General features: G+C 38.2%; 1 protein-coding gene across 3 annotated transcripts in view; it reads left to right on the top strand.

Annotated features, from left to right (window-relative positions):
* The window catches only part of LOC131679119 (transmembrane protein 214-A-like), a 57941-nt gene that overhangs the window by 1065 nt on the left and 37324 nt on the right, over positions 1–19552 (top strand). For all 3 annotated transcript variants that reach the window (XR_009303801.1, XM_058959702.1, XM_058959701.1), the window contains 3 exons: positions 58–880; positions 1863–2173; positions 2245–2390. Coding sequence is in view for 2 of the 3 variants with exons in the window: in XM_058959702.1 (XP_058815685.1) it covers positions 58–880; positions 1863–2173; positions 2245–2390 (1280 nt within the window). In the remaining variant the exon portion in view is untranslated. The remainder of the gene's footprint in view (positions 1–57; positions 881–1862; positions 2174–2244; positions 2391–19552) is intronic.

Below are 19552 nucleotides of genomic sequence, written 5' to 3'. Positions count from 1 at the left end.
GAACATTTAACACACGATATTTCAACGTTAGTTGTTTGTTTTGTTGGTTAATTTTAGACACAATGGATCAAATCCGGTCGCTGTACGCCAATGTGAAGGACGATGTGCTGTTCGATTCTAAACAAGTTACAGGGGAGAGAAAGAATAACCATAATACAAATGGGAAACAGCAATCTCACGACCGCAAACGATCACCTGGTAGGGGTCAGCAGCAGCAGAACCAGAATAAGAACAAACAAAAAATAGAAGCAGAAAGGAAACAACAAGCAAAGCCTAAATACAAGGATATAGAGGCCGCTTTAAAGGCGATCATCATCAGTGACCTTCGTGCCCACCTATGGGCGGTGAACGAAAGCTTTAAAGACAATCATTTATTATTACTGAAGGCAATAACGGCATTTCTGAACGAGCATCTCCGCGTTGAAAATGTAGATCCGATATTTGCGGACAAATCGCTTTCGTATCCATATAGCGTGATTCCTCATGAGCTGAAAGCTATTATTGATCAATCCATTTCGTCGGCTAGTACACAGATTTTGCAGTTTTTCTACGATCTCTCGCTGTCCAATTTGGCTGAAGATATGAACAAAAATCTTCCCCACATGGGGCACAAAATTTTACTGCAAGCTGTTGCCCTTCACCAACCGCAAATATGTGTCAACAATCTAGCTCGAAATGCGATAATTCGAAATTCGTTCCAGAACCGTAGCAACATTGGTCTCAGTTTGCTGTGGGCCCTTGGACAGGGTGGTTTTCGTGATCTCAACGTTGGACTGAAAATCTGGCAGGATTTTATGGTGCCAGTTATTGAACTCAAGACCTATAGCAAATACGTTTACGAATATATTCACAAGATTCTATTCAAACACAAAACAACAAAGTAAGTATATCATTTTGTACTCCGAATATATCTTTTAGCTACATGGTATCCCAAACAATATCAATCATTGTATCGTTGTTGCTGGCTATTTTCGGCAAATTTAAGACGGGAAACGAAAGCAATGGAATTGAATGTGGATAGGTATTCTAGAGCGAATCAGTTATTAACTTAGAACGGAAAACTAGGACTAGGCAGGCTCACATGGACATGATCGAAAGGAAATATGAAGAATCCTTTGCCTTCTGCTGGTAGGAGTTGGGCGTTCCACTCAAGCTTACCGCATGATTGTTGATAGAACATAACTCATCATCATGTTTTACCGCCGACCCCGGCAATTATTGTTCATCTCAGTCCATGATGTGTGTTTGTGGTGAACCGTCTCACATGTAGCGTTTGCCAGTAGAAACTAAGTCGTTTTGTTTGCTGTTTACATGCTTCTATGCGCACCAAATCGTTGCAATGTTGCAACCGCATGGAAAATGCTCGTATTGGAAAGGCGTTGACAAAACCGAAGGACTGAAAGAGTAACAGAAAATGTTTCTAGTATAGTATTTCTCAAATTACGAATTGAACGAAAAACAAAACAACAGAGATCGATTGCGACACTTCACTCGGCTGCATTGAGTGAACAGCGATCATTCGCTTCCTCAGAAGAAAAGTTTTATTTAGGTGTTGAGCAGCACCCGACAATTTTTTTTGTTGACCTGAATAATTTGGCTTGACACAGTTATGTGAGAATGGTTTGCTGGGTTATGTAGAAAAATGTCTGTGTCATACTACATATTACAATTGGTTTTTTAGTAATACTCTTCTTTCGTTAAGAAAATCCTTACGTTGCTTTGAAGGCAGTATAAAGTTTTATAAATAAAGCAGATTTGTTTTTAAATAAACGCAACTACATTTATGTACATCCAAACCTTTCGAGCTTCATAGTTCCCAACCTTTGTCGCTTTCAACTAGAACTTTTTTCCTATTTTTTCAGACTAGAAATTTTATCCAGTGATTTTCTTACCATCCTGAGCTCACTGACGACACAAACCAAAGCCAGCCGAGACGTTAGCAAACTCCTAGAGGAAGCTTCCAAACTGCTTGTCGAGCGCTATGTTTTTAGTGCACCTAAAACTTCCAGCACGTTCACGACAATGTTCAAAAATATACCATTCATTGCGAAACCAGAACTGATCTACTTTGGACTGATACTGTGCCTAATTGAGGATCCCGAGTGTTGGACCGCCTGGCGAGGTCTTTACCGTAAGAATATACAGCAGACGGTTGAATTGCTTAATCACATCGGTAAGAAATATAGACCAGGTTTGATAGGTGTTTGGCAAAAAAACCTCGTTCATTTTGTGTTTAATTTTTAGAAAATTCAACGCCTGTGTTGTCGCTGAAATTAATCAACGATCGACTGTTTCATCAGTTTCTGGATGATATCCAGGCAATAAATGTTGAACTGGGACAAAGCAGGAAGAGAGTGGAAGGATTAAAGGCATCTACAACCATATTACAGGTGAGCCCAATTTACTATTACCGTGATCAATTTAGTGTACATTGTGAACTTGCATAATACACATTTTCTTGTGTTTTATGAATGAGTTATCGATGACATGTGCAATAGTGTGACATGGTGTATTAGGATCGTTTCCAGATATAAAACGTTTGAATAATTAAAATAATACCACAGATAAATAATATTCTAATGACACCGCCAAATGGAAGTAAATATTTTGCGTATATTCTTGCTGAATACATTTGGACACAATGGACAGCTTCCTAATTTGGTCAGCAAACCAAATAAAACGGTAGCATATGTAACAATTATCCACAGTGGTAAACAATCAGAGCGTTGCTTCCGAAAATTTTCATAAAATCACATTTTTTGTTATTCTAATCGTAGGTACTTGTTTTGACCTTTTTGCTGCCTATAATAGCAAATCAGTCCTGTTTTCTGTGGAATTACCTGTCTACATCAACCTGACTTGCGATTCTGTGCAGTTTGCTGCTTGCAACAATTAACCTTCCGGAAGTCGCGCTAGTGCACTGAGTGCACACTGCTCTCAAAATCTAGCGAAATCGTCTTAGCGCACCAGCGGGTGCTCATTCAGTTAACCATTTGCGCGACTTCCGGAGGGTTAAATACGTCAATTTAGTATAGCGGACATTAACATTAAACGTCGTTGGTTAAACTTCATATAGTCCATAACCTTCTATGCATAATTGGCCCATTTATATACTGTCGCTCTACGCTTAATTGTCCCAGGTGTATAGGGAATGCCATTGTACATAACACAGTTATTCGTATAGCGGCACTATAGGCAATACTACAGAACATGGGACGGTTATAAGTATAGAGGGAGCATATCGAAGCATTAAAAGTTCTTCTTTATAAAAACTCGAGTTTTATCAGGTTTCTGTCGGATTCTGTGTTCGTGATTTATTTCTTTGAATAGTCTCCTAGCATGGGGAGTTGGAGGGTCCATGCAGTCAGCTCCGTTGATGGCGTTTCATAAAGATTGTCTAATTGATTCGTTCATCGGAACGGGTTACCATCGTACATCTATCTTTGTTATATTGGCATGTTTCTTTGTGCCGATAGCCTTTTGATATATATGCATTATAAATGTTAAATAAATTTGGCATTGGCTTCTGTTTTGGTTTGAAGGCAGAAAACGCATTTTTTGCTGTTTCAAACATCGTTGTTGACTAAACGGGTACTCCTTGTTGGGCAACCGTTATGAATTTTGCCACTGACTTAATTTCAAACATGACATAATTTATCAAACCGTAATGCACAAAATGACGAAATATAACCGTGTTCCGTTTATTTTACATTAGAAGTTTACTTTATATGCCCAGTGACATGAAATTACACGTATTTCATTTGTGATGCTCGTAAATGTCAGGGTCAGGAGATGTAAATTTACACGATTTTTTCCATGTGTGCATAGGGCTCCATCTGATTACATAATTGAGAACTAATATCACCTCGTATTTGATAGTGCAGACTCGGATAAAAAGTAATATGTCGTGTCACCCGCATTCTCGCAACAAGTGCAACGTTGGAAATATACGAGAAGTTTCGACAGATTACACACGCTAAGGACTTACTATCAGCTAGACTATATTACTAACGAGTGGAACACTAAACATTCAAATCCAATTTATTTACTTTAGGTTTTGTGCCCTTAAGCGCAAAATGGTACATCCAATTTTTTGTTTCCTTTAGGAAAATAAAGGTTGCATATTCACAGGCGTTTGACTCCAATGCCAAAAGAGTTCGATTCCCTATACTCGTCAGCGACCCCCAGAGCCTTTGTGTCTGGCTAACCGAGACATCACTCGATGTCGGTCAGTTGCTTTAGGCGCCCACACATGTTATGTGAACTGTTTGGATGTCTAACTGACGCCAATATAGTGTTAGTTGGGATATACACTCAGGTTTGTTTTTACGCGGGGATACGTGCGTGTAAAAAATCGAGTTTATGCAAAATCCGCGTAAAGAAAACCGCGTTAATTAAAAAATCTGCGAAAAAACTTTTCTTATCGATTTGGTTTCTTCTGCAAAGTTTTAGTACTGTTCAAATCACGAAACTTTGCTCAAAGAATCGTATTTTTTATTAATAGGGGGAAGTAGTCCAATTCGGACCCCCAGCAGTTTCTCAGCTATGGTAATATGTATTATGAAAAGCGGATTCAAGTGTGTATCTTTGTCGCGAGCGGTTGACTCTCGCAGAGCCTTCTTCGAGTCAGTTAATTTTCATCATTTTCGGCACAGTTTATTGCCTCCCGGTTATCAAAAGTATGAATAACGGTTCAATTTAACGATTATACAAAGTGCCCTCCCCAAGGTCTAGGGGTTTCACGGTATTGCAAACATTTTCAAGCATATTGCGTGCATCAGTCCTACAGAACCTATGACAGACAATTGCCTTAAGATGGTTATTGCATCACGCCTCGATAGTGATGCATCGAGGAGACCGAGAGGGCTTATGCCCCTTTTTTATGTTCTATGTTTCTTCATACTCTGCACCTGCGCATACCAACGCTAAACCGGCGTGGCGTGGCCGACTGGCGGGTCGACGTGGATTGACTTTTGCTGTGTGCCGTGCGTGTGTTTGCAAATATTGTTCTATTTGTGGTATTCGTGGACGGGGCTCACAGTGGAAGTCATTGGGTGTCCATTTATTGGTCGACTTCGTCATCGTGCATATACCAATTAAATTAATTTAATAATTAAATTAATTTAATAAAGTAGAATAAGTAGAAACCTATTAGCTGTCGCTTTGTAATAATCGTAGTTTTTCGTACTAGTGTACAATTGTTATGTGCTAGTCGTATGTTTATCTTTGTATGTGTTCGTCTGAGTATTTGTGACAGTTGAATCAGGGAATGGATGCAGAACTGGCGTATATGGTAGAATAGTTGCTAACACTTCTGGTGATCAATTTGAGCATGTGGTTCTATTCATTCGGGAAAGTCGGATTGGATAAATTAGGGTACAATGAATTTACCGACGCACGTGAATCATCCATTCCCGGCCACCATAGCATGATGAAAGTCTAACAGCATGCTATCGTCGTTAATGATAAATATACAACATTTTCTGCATTTAGACAAGTTGGATTGCATGTTACATGTGTTTTTCTATCCTACTTCATTAGTCTGTTTCTTTTGAACAACTTGCTCGCAGTTTGCTTTTCCATTATTTATGTATACCAATATAGTATTGTTCAATTTATACACTTCTAATCAAGCTCTTTGCATCTTATTTTCTTTATCCGGCATGTTATGATTCCTTTTATTAGTATATCTCTACTATACGCTATCTATACCCATATAGGTACAAACGCTCATGGCCTTCGCGATAACACAAATCTGGCCACAAACACGACCATGCAACTGCAATAATCCACACATACTTACGCCCGCGATTTCGCCTACATGAAAAAACCCCGGTAGTTAAGTAAACATAGCATCTTTAAACTTCTAAACGCGGTCTCAAAAATTGACCCATCACTCGCGCGATCATGAAACGTCCGGAAGTCTTACCTCGGTCCTAGCAGTCTGGACTAATGTCTTCAGTTGAACCAATCAAAAAAGTGACGCTCATATTCACTAAACAACACGTTCCATGGTGACATGACCTGTAACTCTAGTGATATGGGGGAACGAGCTACCATCTGTACCGTATACTAAAAATTAAGCATCAGATTCACGGTCCGCGCGCGGTCATGCAAAAATACACACTACGTCATTATAAAATCGAAGTTATACACGCGAAGTCACATACACGTGACAAACACGTTAATATACAAATGCTTGAGCCCTTCGCGATCATCCCCGGCATTTACACTCGCGATCTAGTAAACATGATGGCATCCCAATGATAAAGTGAAAGTCTCAGCTCCTATTAATTTTCAAAGGCGGTCTCAAGCGTAAACTTAAAAACTCCCGCACTCGCACGATCATGAATCGGTCACGTCCGGAAACCATTACTCTCTGTCCTAATAACTTAGATCCATACATTCAGTAGGACTAAAAAAAATTAAGCACATATCCACTAGACAACACGTTCCATGGCGAGATCACCGGGCACTCTAGTGATATGGAAGATCTCACACTCTTTTAGCATCTTAGCAGTACACCAAAAAATAAAGTATTAGACTCACGATACGCGCGCGATTATCCAAGAACACACGCGAATATGCGAAAGGCACACGGTTATAAAATAGAATTTATACACGCGAAGTTACATACACGTTAACACATGCGACATACAAACGCACACGCGATCAAATATGTTATCATACAAATGCTCGAGCTCTTCGCGAGGATACACGCGATCGCGAGTCCCTACGCCTGCACATACCTGAACCGTACAATCGATATCACATTCAGAATCACGGCCTGCTACAATTGGCCTAATGCAGTGTTTTAGTGGGTGACATTGCCTGTCTCGTCTGCAAATTCAATAGTAATTCTTCAAAAGGGCTAATGAGACTTTTGTAAACAAACTTATTTCGCTCATTATTCCGCTACCGAGTTGAATTTGATGAAAAATATACATGAATCAAAATCTTTATCCTTGGTAGAATCAATTTCAAATGTTTTCTGTGTTGAAATGATAACAAATTAGGAGAAAGCAGCAAAACAAAAGTTTGTTTACAAATCTTATTAGCCCTATTCAAATGTTGATATGGAATTGTAGTATGTGATTCTGATGGGGAGCCCTTCTCTCCCTAGCTCTACAGCTCTAGTAGGACAACTCTCGAAAAAAAAAATAAAATAAAATTTCTATTCACCACGAGTCGCATCAGGTTCATTTTCAGCCGTCAAAAAAGAGCTACGATTATTTTTAGCTTTGTTTAACGATCCTTTTATATACGACTGTTCTGCTCAAATTTCAGTTCAGAAGTCTTTTTAAGTTGTTCGCTTCTCGGATATGTTATATACTTTTTGCTCTTTTAAGGGGTTACATACCTTTTTCTGCGAAAAATGTCAAGAAAGTTTGAATTTACGAAAAGGCATAGTGATTTTATTACATCAAATTTATAGAATTTTGGTAGTACATTTTCAGTGAAATATACAAGCATAAGTTTATAAAAATATATTGATAATTGGCGGAGTTAAGATTTTTTCCCCGAAACCCTTTTTGCCTTTCTCATATAAAGAAATGCTATACAATCACTGTAAAAATCGACGTTTTAACCGAGGCCCGGAGGGCCGAGTGTCTTGTACCATTCGACTCAGTTCTTCGATATTGGAAAATGTCTGTGTTTGTATGTATGTGTGTATGTGTGTGTGTCATTTAAACACAATTTTCTCAGAGATGGCTGAACCGATTTTTACAAACTTAGTTTCATCTGAAAGATATAACGCTGCTATTGAATTTTTAGTTGATCCGACTTCCGGGTCCGGAGTTACGGGTTGAAGAGTGCAGTCACACAGCAAATTTCCATATAAACTGGTAATACCATGATGCCCGAAAGATGCAATACATATTAAAATGGGTGCACCATTACTTTGATTTGCGGGCTTAGATCAGTAAGAACCAACTGAAATAGTTTTGTCCACATTGGTCACCTATGATGGTACTTGATGGCCCCGGGGAACTCGCCAGATTCCTAATATAATGTTACACCTATTTCCTAGCGAATTCTTGACCGATTTTTACAAACTTGATTTCAAATGAAAGATACAGCAATCCCTTGGACTGCTATTAAATTTCATTCGGTTCAGACAGACTGGAATTCCCCATCACACTGTAACATAAGGTCACACTGGAATGGTCATCAAATCACATCGATTAGCAGGTCTAGATCACTGATTGCCAATCAAATATTCTTTGAATATATTGTCCACTATCGACAATTCCGGAAGTCCTGGATTCCGGGCATATTGGACAATCAAAATCAAATAAATTCTTCGGTCATGATTAAACCGATTTTCTCAAACCAAGTTTCGAATGGAATATGCAGTTGGGTCGTCCAAACCCATTTCCCCAGCATTTCAAAATATAATCACATGAAGATAACATTGAACTCATGCTGACTACACTAATTAAATATAATACTTTTTTGTTTAAAGTGTGTCAGTGTCGACTTTCGTGGTAGTCGTGGGATACGCGTTAAGTACATTAACCCTCTAGTGCCCAAATTTTTTTTTGGCTTGAAAAAATTTTTGGAGGTGGGCTTCGTGATTAGAAAAACGAAAATAATGTTGAAAATTCTTGAAAGTAATGGATTTTTCATTAAAGCCTTAAAATAAGTAGGCCGCCTAGAGGCGGTGTTGGGCACCTGGGCGAATAAAAATAAAAACTACGAATACAGATGGTTGCTTATATTTTGGACTCCATCATAACGCAAAATGCCTAAACTGTAAGGAGTATTTCTCTAGTGCTTTGGTTGTTTGATTATTGACTTCTAATTTATAGTAGGGGAGTCCAGGGTCTGCTGGCTATGGTTACTAGGGCATTGCAAAAAAAAATTTTTTTTGAATTCTCAAAGGCCCCCCCTCTCATATTGTGACAAATGTCAAAGTATGCTCAGATGCCAAATTTCACATCATTTGGACAATTTTAGACCCCCGCCCACTTCGTTTGAATTTTTTTGAAATTGGTACTATGGGAAAATATGGAGGAAAAATACATTAAGTGCTATAACTTTTGAAGTAGCAATCAGAAAATTGAAATTTATACCTCTTTTGGAAGGAAATAATCTATGTATTTGAATGGAGGTGTATTTGTTTCTAGCAAAATACGGGAAAGTGGGGTACTGGGTCATTTTGTCCCCAAAATCCCCTATTTTTAATGATTTTCCTGCTCCGTGATGCAAATCATACATATTTTGTAGTTTTTCAAATGTAAAAAAAATCTCAGAAATCGAACGGAACCCTTTTGACCTTAGTTCGAATACGAGAAGTTGGGGTTAAATGGCCTTTCGACATTCATATTAAACTTCATCATTTTCTTGTGAATATATCTCTATTATTCTTCACTCATTTTTCATAAACTATACCTTGTTGATCGTGGAAAATCCTTAGGATTATAACAAAAATAGGTTCGTTCTCGGTAAAATTCAGGAACATCAAATTATTTGACATATAGTGTCGATTTCACATTTTTATCATAAAATCGGACATATTAACTCCATTTAACAACACAATTCTTATTTAATTTACTACTTTTAGTGTAAAATATGCTTAGGGATCACATGAGAAAAGTTTCATTCCTGGAAAAATAGGGGAAGTTGAGGTATTAGGATAAATAATGAAAATAATGAGATTTGTAGAGTAAATATCAAAAAGTTTGATGTTTCTGAATTTTACCTTTAACGATTTTATTTTTGTTTTATTCCTCAGAATTTTACACGTTCAATAAGTTACATTTTATGAAAATTGATTGAAGAATAATAGAGATATATGCATGAGAAAATGATAAAATTTAATATGACTGACAAAAGCCCTATAACCCCAACTTCTCGTATTCGAACTAAGGTCAAAAGGGTTCCGTTCGATTTCTGAGATTTTTTCACATTAGAAAAACTACAAAATATGTATGATTTGCCTCACGGAGCAGAAACATCATTAAAAATAGGGGATTTTGGGGCCAAAATGACACAGTACCCCACTTTTTCGTATTTTTCAAGAAACATATATATCTTCATTCAAATACTTAGATTATTTCCTTTCAAAAGAGGTATAAATTTCAATTTTCTGATTGCTACTTCAAAAGTTATAGCATTTAATGTATTTTTCCTCCATATTTTCCCATAGTACCAATTTCAAAAAATTTCAAGCGAAGTGGGCGGGGGTCTAAAATTGTCCAAATGATGTGAAATTTGGCATCTGAGCTTACTTTGACATGTGTCACAATATGAGAGGGGGGGCCTTCGAGAATTCAAAAAATTTTTTTTTGCGATGCCCTAATGGTTACACTTATCATGTTTTATGTTTTTATTTAAGAAGATCGTGTAAAAGTGAATGCGTTGCATAAAAGAGCAGACTGTTAGCTACATTACAGAATTTTAAATATGTGACGCGGGAATCTCGCCAATTTACGACTATACGCACTATGATGCCACCTGGCCTTTTATGATGATAAAGTATGGATCGCGTGAGATGCTTTTTGAATAAAATTGTAAATCAATCGAGACTTGTTATTATTTTTCAGCCCCAATGCTCCTGCATTTTAATTTCGGCGCACACTTTTTCGAAATTCTTCAGGTGAAATTCCGAAGTAAACAAACAAAAAAATGAACAAAAAAACAAACAAAAAAACAAATGTTGCTTGTTATTACATATACGGCCAAGGAAAGTTGTTTTCGCGCTATCGAAAAATCTAGTCATTCGTGGAATAGCTTTGAACTAGTCCTAAATAACAAAAATGCTGAAATTTAAAAACTATACCTAGGGTAATGAGCCTATGTTCGTCCTAACATTGTAAAACCGTTAGTTAGAGCAGCGTTAGCCATCTTTGTTCAACGTATTGGTTCAAATGGCGATTTTTGATATCATAATGGTTCATAAGAAGAAAGCAAAGATATTGGTGCCAATTCATACGCATTGCATCAATTGTATTCCAAGTAATTAATAAAATGGTGAGGCACCCTTCCTAATACGTCTATAGTAGGCCCTTCACTTTAACACGCTCGAAAACTCAATATCACTTACAACGTGTACGAAACAGAATTTAATGCAACGTAAACACATTGGAGAATGAATTAAACAGTACTCGGAGTGCAGAACTAGAGACAGCACCATATGTATAATACAAAAGGAGAAAAAATATTCCGCCAGCTATCCCCAGACTCCCCTAAATATTATTAAATGATAAGAATATCCATATTCTAACAGCAACCTTTAACCGAAGTTATTAAAACATACTTCTTTTCAGCTAAAATTGCACATAATGCTTGTTTCGGTACGATAAGTAATAACTAAAGACGAAATTTTTTTTCGCTCAGGTGCCCAAGACCGCCTCTAGGCGGGCAAAGTATTTTAACAAAAAACCAAAACTTCCGAATTATTCCACTAAACCAATTCACATCTACAGTGAAATGCTAGTAACAGGCAACTCAAAAATATTTTTTTTAGCTTTTGAAATTTCCAAAAATAGTTGAAATTTGTTTAATGAAGATTACCACTAAACACAAAATAATTTTTTTCCACGTTTTCCTCGAGTTTTCAACTTTGAGCTTCAATTGTCTTTGACAGAAAGCTACGAATATTCAAATAATGTGTGTGTATGAAAGGTGTGAGCGTTGGGAAGAAATGATAGTGCGGATGACAACATACAATCATGTTTTAGTAGTTTTATTTAGATTTTTATAGAGACCGCCTAAAGGCGGTGTTGGGAACTAGAGGGTTAATCTAAGGTGAGTTTCGGCAGCACAGTCAAATTTCTTTGCGTCGATTATTTCGTTATTTTCGCCAACGTCTCGACCCACGGTTTGGGCCTTCTTCGGGGACTATTTAATAAAGGAACAATATGAATATAAAACATAAATAACATAAAAACATAAAACCGAAAATCTACTCACTCGACAAAAATTGACAAAGTCACAAATCGTTTTGTATACGGGTCAGTTTCGATTGGGTTAACATCTGAAATCACTGTGGAAGTATATGATATAGATAGGTAGGTGAGGAATTGAGTGGTGAGATATTTCAAATTATTGTGAGGTGGTTTGAAACTTACGGAGCTTACTCATCGAGATCGTTAAAAGAGTTTTAAAAGGTACAGTCACTCGATAAATTCCCTTGGGAACGCGCACTAGGTCTGATCACTATAATGGTTTTCTAGCTACTTGCTATGGATGTATGGGTGGTGTCTGGTTTTGGAGAGCGATGGTTGTAGAGTTTTTTCTCACTCTCAATTCTTTGATAGATGCAAGAATGTTGGAGTAAGTACCTTTTAAATTGTCGGTGTCTGTCCGGCGGTTTACCGTGTGAGAAGTAGTGGCGATGTGGCACATCTCCAAGATAGGAAGTGCGCTGGGTTTGTAGCTGTTGTCGACGATCTGTGGAGCTTTTAGAGTGAATCGGTGCTGATGTGCGATTAGTGCTGTCTTCTCTTTGAGATCTTGTATTACACTTTCATCATAGTCGTGGCCCTCTGCTAGCCTCTGATCCAGTTTGTTGACAAGTGATTGATGTCCATACATGCGGGTTTTTAGCTGTGTAGTAGTCATTCCTATATAGCAATAGTCACAACTCAAACAAGCTACCTTGTAGATGACGTTATGTTTCTGCATATTGTGTAGGGGGTCTTTGGCTGTATGTAGCAGGGATCTGACGGTGTATTTATTGCTCGGTGCTGTTTTTAGGTTAGGTATATGGCGGTGAATGATTTTGTTGACACCGCTGGGGATGAAGGGGATGGGTTGGTAAATAGCTGGATCAATTTGGTCGTTTCTTTGTCTGGGTTTTTCTGTGGTTTTCGTAGCAAGCGGTTGATCAGCTGTTTGGGGTAATCATTGGTTTTTGAGACGATCGGTGATGATGTAATTTTGGTAGCTATTGAAGGTGTCTAATTGGTCAGTAAGAACAGATCATCAACATATTTTTTAATGTGTTCGGGTGGAATATCAGCTATTTTTATCACGGTGGATATTAAATTTCCCATTGCTATTTCGGCGAGTATGGGTGAGAGTGGACTGCCGACGCAAAGAAATTTGACTGTACTGCCGAAATTCACCTTAGATTAACGAAAACATCCCATCTTACGTATATTAAGAATGTAATAGATACGCCCACAATTATATTGAACATAATCAGCCATGGAATCATAATCAGCCATGGAATCATAGTTTGAAATGAGAAAGGCATAATTGCACCGCTAGGTGGATTAAAACAGGTTTTAGCGTTTGAAACCACCGTGCGTAGAGACGTCAAAACTAGCTAGTGATTTCATGAAAGTTATGTAATTCGTTGGTATCTAAAACTTTCTAGAATGAACCTATGTGATAAAAATTCATCGCATGGAGAAAACGACAAAAACTTGATTTTTTGAAGGTACTGTGCGACCGTCACCCAATAGTCACTTCACCAAAAATAGCACTCGGAATACTTTTTCGTGACTCGTGAGTGAAGTGAAGGTGAGAATAGACCTCCAAATTACCATTGGAAATCAAGTTGAAACCAAATGAATGCAAAACCTGGATAACTATCTTTAAAATGAGTTTTAATTAGTCAAGAATCTTTACAGACGACGGTTTCGGTTTCATTTTCGTACAGAAGTAGATAGGCAAAACAGTCACACATTCGTTTCTAAGTGAAAGCACTAAAATATTCTTGGTTTTGTAATAAATAATTAGACTCACTAATAAACACTAAATTCTGAGGTGTGGTTTGCCACCCTCTCCCTGAAAAATTATAGTGAACGTCAGGAATGAGATAAGACTTCGCCGTAAACCATTATAGACAAAATCGAAACGGGGTTTAATGGAAAACACTTCATATCTCCGAAATTCACAAATAAAAAAATATGATTCTTTGAGCAAAGTTTCCTGGTTTGAACAGTGCTAAAACTTTGCAGAAGAAACCAAATCGATAAGAAAAAAGTGTTTTACGCGGTTTTTTTTATTGACGCGGTTTTTACGCGGATTTTTGAATCAGGGTGGTTTCTTGCGGAGATTTTTGAAAACCGCGTAAAAAAGCCGTGGCAATTCAAAAATCCACGTAAAAAGCTATCTAACTGATAGCAAGTTGCCGTCAGTTACTGACAAGTGAAACAAGAAACAATCAAACCGAACTTATTTAAGTTAGGTATTGTGCCCTTAAGCGCAAAATAGTGCATCCATTTTTTTCCTTTAGGAAAAATAAAGGTTACATACAAGGTGAACTCACTGACTCATCCCAAATGTGTCGGCTTGGGTGCATAGGAAGCGTGGAGAGGTGAACTTCTGTTTGACGCAGTTTTTGTCCGGGTACAGATGCTTCCGGAAGTACTTGCATCGGTTTGAACATGCTTCGTCACCCCTTTACCCAGGGTGTGTGAACGTACAGCGTTACACCGGAACATCTGGTCTTCGAATGCTCTAGGTTCATATGGGTATACCTGGGACGCTGTCAACAGAGTAGTTACGAGCTGCAGAGAAAGTGGCGAAGGGACCAACAAAGTAGCGCCATAGTCTAGAACGCCGTGAAACCACAACTCGGATTTCGGGAGAAATTCCGCCGCCGGGGAACTCTCCGATGGTGTAGACTGGGTCCACCGCCGGAGACCAGTTGAGTAGTCCGCGATGTAGCACCGGGTTCGGGTCGTTGGGGCGCCAGTGAATCGGACGTCAGGCTTCACCGGAATCGCTGGACCGACCTCGACACCCTACCGGGTATCTTGTGAGTAGGCCAGATCCACCGCCGGGAATTAGACCGAATAGACCGCGTCGAATAGCTAGCAGTGGGTGGTTGGGGTGCCAGTGAACCGTCGGGGAGTAGATCGAGTAAGGAGCGTTTTAGCGGTTAGGCACGAACGTGAGTCGTAGTCCCACACAGTGCCAATCACTACAGCTTTTTAAATCTTACTACAAAAAATAGAACATTCATACACACACAGACATTTTCCGATCTCGACGAAATGAGTCGAATGGTATATGACACTCACCCCTTCGGGCCGGGATTAGGTTAGCGATGTTCAGAGTAATTGCATAACCTTTCTATATGAGAAAGGCAAAAATGTGCCAAAGTCCAAAAAAGTAAAAAATAATTTTTCGAGATTATATCAAATCTCATCGTTTCACGCATTTTAAGGACATTTGGCATCAAAAATACGAAATCGATTTTGAAATTTTCCGCTACTCTCCCCTTTGAGCATTTTTCAGTTCCTGTTTATTTAGAATCAAGAAGCGTCGTAGGTGGCTAATATGATCAAAGCGACTTTGGCCGACCGTTCTATATGAGAAAGGCAAAAATATAATGCACATCAGGTTTAAATGGGACATGATCATAATTTGATTCCCACGATTTACGAAGAAAATAACGGTGCACTTACAAAACAAATTGCAAAAACAAAAATACCAGAATGCCTTCTATATTACTAACAAAATTGTTTCAAAAATTTTCGTATAATCTCCGATAGTGTTCAGCAATCAATTTTCAGAAATCGGGCATAACGGAAATCTCGTTGTTGACAATATGTTGTTTAGTTCACGAACACTTAGCTTCCACGGAAAATTTGTTTTTGATAAAATCGACGATTTTGTTGTGTAATATAAACTACCACCATATATTGTATTATTACCCCAAATAACGCAAAAAACGTTATGGTATGGTACAATTATATCAATTATTGTCAATTATTGAAGATGACAAGTGGTAAGAAACAATAAAAATAAATTTCGTCTATAGTTTAAAATTCTATGTTATTACTCAATGCAATCCAGTTAATCTAGTCGGATGGCTGGTTCCAGCTACAATACCAGGTTGCTACCACTTAAGAAACTGATTAAATTTCCTTTTACTTTATGATCAGAAAAAGCTAAAATATTGAATAATCTTTTGAAGCCATTCAGCTCAATTTTTCTTTAAAGTGTATAATATCAATGTGAACCGGTTATGTGTTACCCTATACCTGCCATCTCACCGCAGCTTTTGACAACACGACGGTTTTCCATTCTCTCTCCTACTCTTGCCCATGCTTCAGCTTCAACCGTTTCGTTCTTCTCTTTTGTTTCCACACATTCTCGATAATGTTTTTTCAGTTGATTTTCTGCTTTTATTGCGAACAGACACGCATTTCGTATCGGTCCGTTACAATTCGCTTGTTTCATAGATTCCAATACCTACTGGTATACGGTGTGTTTTTGACTCCTATGCGGGCTAGTGTGATTTTCGGGTTCTAGCCGAGGAAGAAAAAGAAGACCCTGCACCGCTTTTTTTTGCAAATTCAGCAGATATCCAGTTCTTTGCCCTTGTTGGGAGATTTTTTTTGTGTGTTATCTGTTGACAGACGGCCAATACCTGGGAGTTTATTTGTACAGATATTGTAAGTTTTAAATCATGAACCAAGGAAGATGCTGCTGCGACGGATAGTTCTGGTGAGGTGGTTAGTGGCGGTTTACGACAACACTGATTAAACCACTGAATGCGATCTATATGAATGGAGAGTGCATACTACGGTGTACAACAATGTGAGACAACTGGATGATATCATAGCACAGGTTTAGTTTCAGAATTCTACGCGGTGCCGTATATTGATGGCAGAACGTGCTGGGAAAAATCAATACAGAATTTCCAATGTGACGCTCCCCGTTGTATTAGAGCTCGGCGCCGTTATACGTGTCAAAAGCAACCAAGAATATGGTTCGGGGAGGAGGCTTCCCGAAGCGTTGGTAGTGGTGCCTAAAATGGATGCTCGGCGGTACCATCAACACCAACGTACCTACCTCCCTATCTCTTGCGGGTTAATATTGTGCGATCGAGGAGGATTCGTTCATGGGTGCTGTAGCTACCGGTTGGATTTTAAAGCTATTAGAAATTGATCATTCGAATGGAATGATTTTACGTTTATGCAACATTTTTTTCTAATATATTGCCTAGTCTCGTCAGTACCGACAAATAAGGAGACGAACAGATGACGATGCAAATAGGGTACGCTAACAAAGAGTGGACTTCTCTCAGCTTTTCAAATTAGCTTTTCCTGATCTATGAAACGAAATACCATTGAAAAAATTGTTTGAATGTACAGAAAATTAGGTACATGTGCATTAGCCATTCACTTCTTTCAAACCTCAAATTTTGGCTAAGACGTGATTATTAAGGTGTAAAAGTTAACTCAAAGAACGCTTAAAGGGGAAATTTCGTACGAACTCGTTGAGCTCACCAGTTAATAAAGAATGAAAATTTTTCGCATTCATCTTCTGATGTCATCTTTGTTCTACGAGCAACGGAACGTCTGGAATCTGCTCAAATTGAATTTTGACAGTTGGTTTACCGAATCTTTACAAACTCTCGGGCAATTATATTTACGGCAGTGAAAACATTTCTAAAATTCAAACTCTTGTATAGGATTGTTTTTCTCATCAAATTCAAATCCCTACATTCTTATCATATAACGGATGCGCGTGACCACGAATTAACGCTGACTCCGCTCGATGGTACACTATGTGTCAATATACCCTTATTCACTTCTGGAAATTGCTTCTTTGCTGATTCCACTGGTCGGATCATGTGTGTGAGAAACGAGGAAGAACGGTTCATTAGTCGTCACAGCTTTTAATGCCCGCGAGGTATTTGGTTTCAGTATAGGTAAACTTTCTTTTTTGACGTTATAGCAATCTATTTACTATTGTCTCGATGCTAGGTCTAGCCCTAACTGGCACCTGTGATTTCAATACAAGATGTTCGTTATAGCGCGTGGTTGGATACTGATTTAAGAGGTTTGACGGGTGGAGTAAAAATTTTTGACAAAAGTTTAACCTGACTCGAATGTTAAGCGTGGGTGAAGAAATCGGGGCTTGGATGTTGAAGTCAACCTAACAATACGCTTTAAAATAAAGTTTAGTACTGTTATAGTATATACCTATGCAGCTTCTTTTAACCATTTTAGTTGATATCGTTTTGCTAGGTTTGGCAGATAAACGCCCCCTGTGACTTAAATTTCTTTTAAATGTGGTTGATAATGTTACATTAATTTACATTTTTGGAGAAGGTGTATTGAACAACTTTTACTCTGCCACTTTCACGCATGCTTCTGAACCAATTTTTAATGATTCTCTATAGTGGGTGAAATATCCCGTTAACTGTTGTCGCTTCTACAGAATAAACTTTATGCATGTAAGGTATTGCCACTATATTTTATTGCTATTCTACGCAATAAAACTCGGTCCTATCTATATTGAAAACTTTGCAAACCTATAAAACCCTACACGTTCATTATTTTGCCGATATCACACCAGTAGTGGTTTGTGACAATTGTCCATCAACTATCACCGAACCGGCATGCAGTCTCATTTCCAATCAGCGCAAACACATCACCACGCGAACTACAAGGCGTCTGTGATGTGTGGCATTTCTTTCTGTCGGTTTTCGACCACGTTGCACTCCTTCCTTCCTTGCATAGCGACGAACAAGCCAATGGCGTTAATCGTTTCAACTTGGTGATAGTAGGTTGGTATACAGACAGCACCACTAGGCAGGTTCCCTACCTTTCCGTTAGGTAATCAGCAGTGATCGGTTTTGAAACGAATACAAAATACATACCTACACGTCGTCGACTTTTTGGCTCGACGGTAGCTCAAGTGGTGCACTGTTGTACACTGTTTTTAATGATTGCCATTATGTCATTGCAAACACATTTGCAAGTGGTTCGGTTTTCCGGCTAATAGGTCATTGAAATTCTTTGATTTTTCCTTTTAGAATGTTGCTAGCATTAGCTCGATTCGTGCCATCGCACAGTGGACCCAGAGTGCCAAAAGTGGACTTATTAGACTGCACTAAAAATGTGCTATTTATCTGCAATATGGTCCTTCTTATTTTTATCAGACCATAGCGATGATTAATCCTCCTAATAGTGAATTACACATTTTCGTTTCTTTAAACATTTATATAGATAAGTTATTTTCGTAGCAATGTTACAGAGAAACTTATCACAAACAACTTTTCCGGAGAGATTATAGTTGTTATGGTTTCAGAGATATAGAGCGTTATTTGTGACAGGTCTCTCAACTTTTGGTGAATTTCACTGATTTCTGCCACCCTCGACAATCTATCTATCTATCTATCTATCTATCTATCTATCTATCTATCTATCTATCTATCTATCTATCTATATAAAAGTCAAAGTTTGTATGTATATGATTTATAGACTCCCAAACGGCTTAACCGATTTCCGTAAAAATTTGCACACAGTAGGTATTTGGTATGGGGCGTGTTTGTGTGCTATTAGTTGGAGATTATCTGCCCGCCAGATGGCGCTTTGGAACAAATTGTGTTTTCCTCCTATTTCGTTAAAGGTCTCAGCAACGCGCGATGGGTATTAGCTAGTAAGCTATAAATTTAACGTTCTCCTTTTATTTTCAATCGGAAAAGATTAATAGTTTTACAAATACAAGCGATAACGGTCTTTTCCAATGTATTCATTCATATTCATAAAATGACTTATGATAAAAAAAAACTGTTTTGAAAGATCGTTCACAAAAAGTATACTTTTTCTCGAAAATCGTAACAAATTCG

This window comes from Topomyia yanbarensis, chromosome 2 (assembly GCF_030247195.1).
Source record: "Topomyia yanbarensis strain Yona2022 chromosome 2, ASM3024719v1, whole genome shotgun sequence".
NCBI lineage: Eukaryota > Metazoa > Arthropoda > Insecta > Diptera > Culicidae > Topomyia > Topomyia yanbarensis.
The sequence above is the reverse complement of the archived record's forward strand: the minus strand, read 5'-3'. Positions and strand labels throughout refer to the sequence as shown.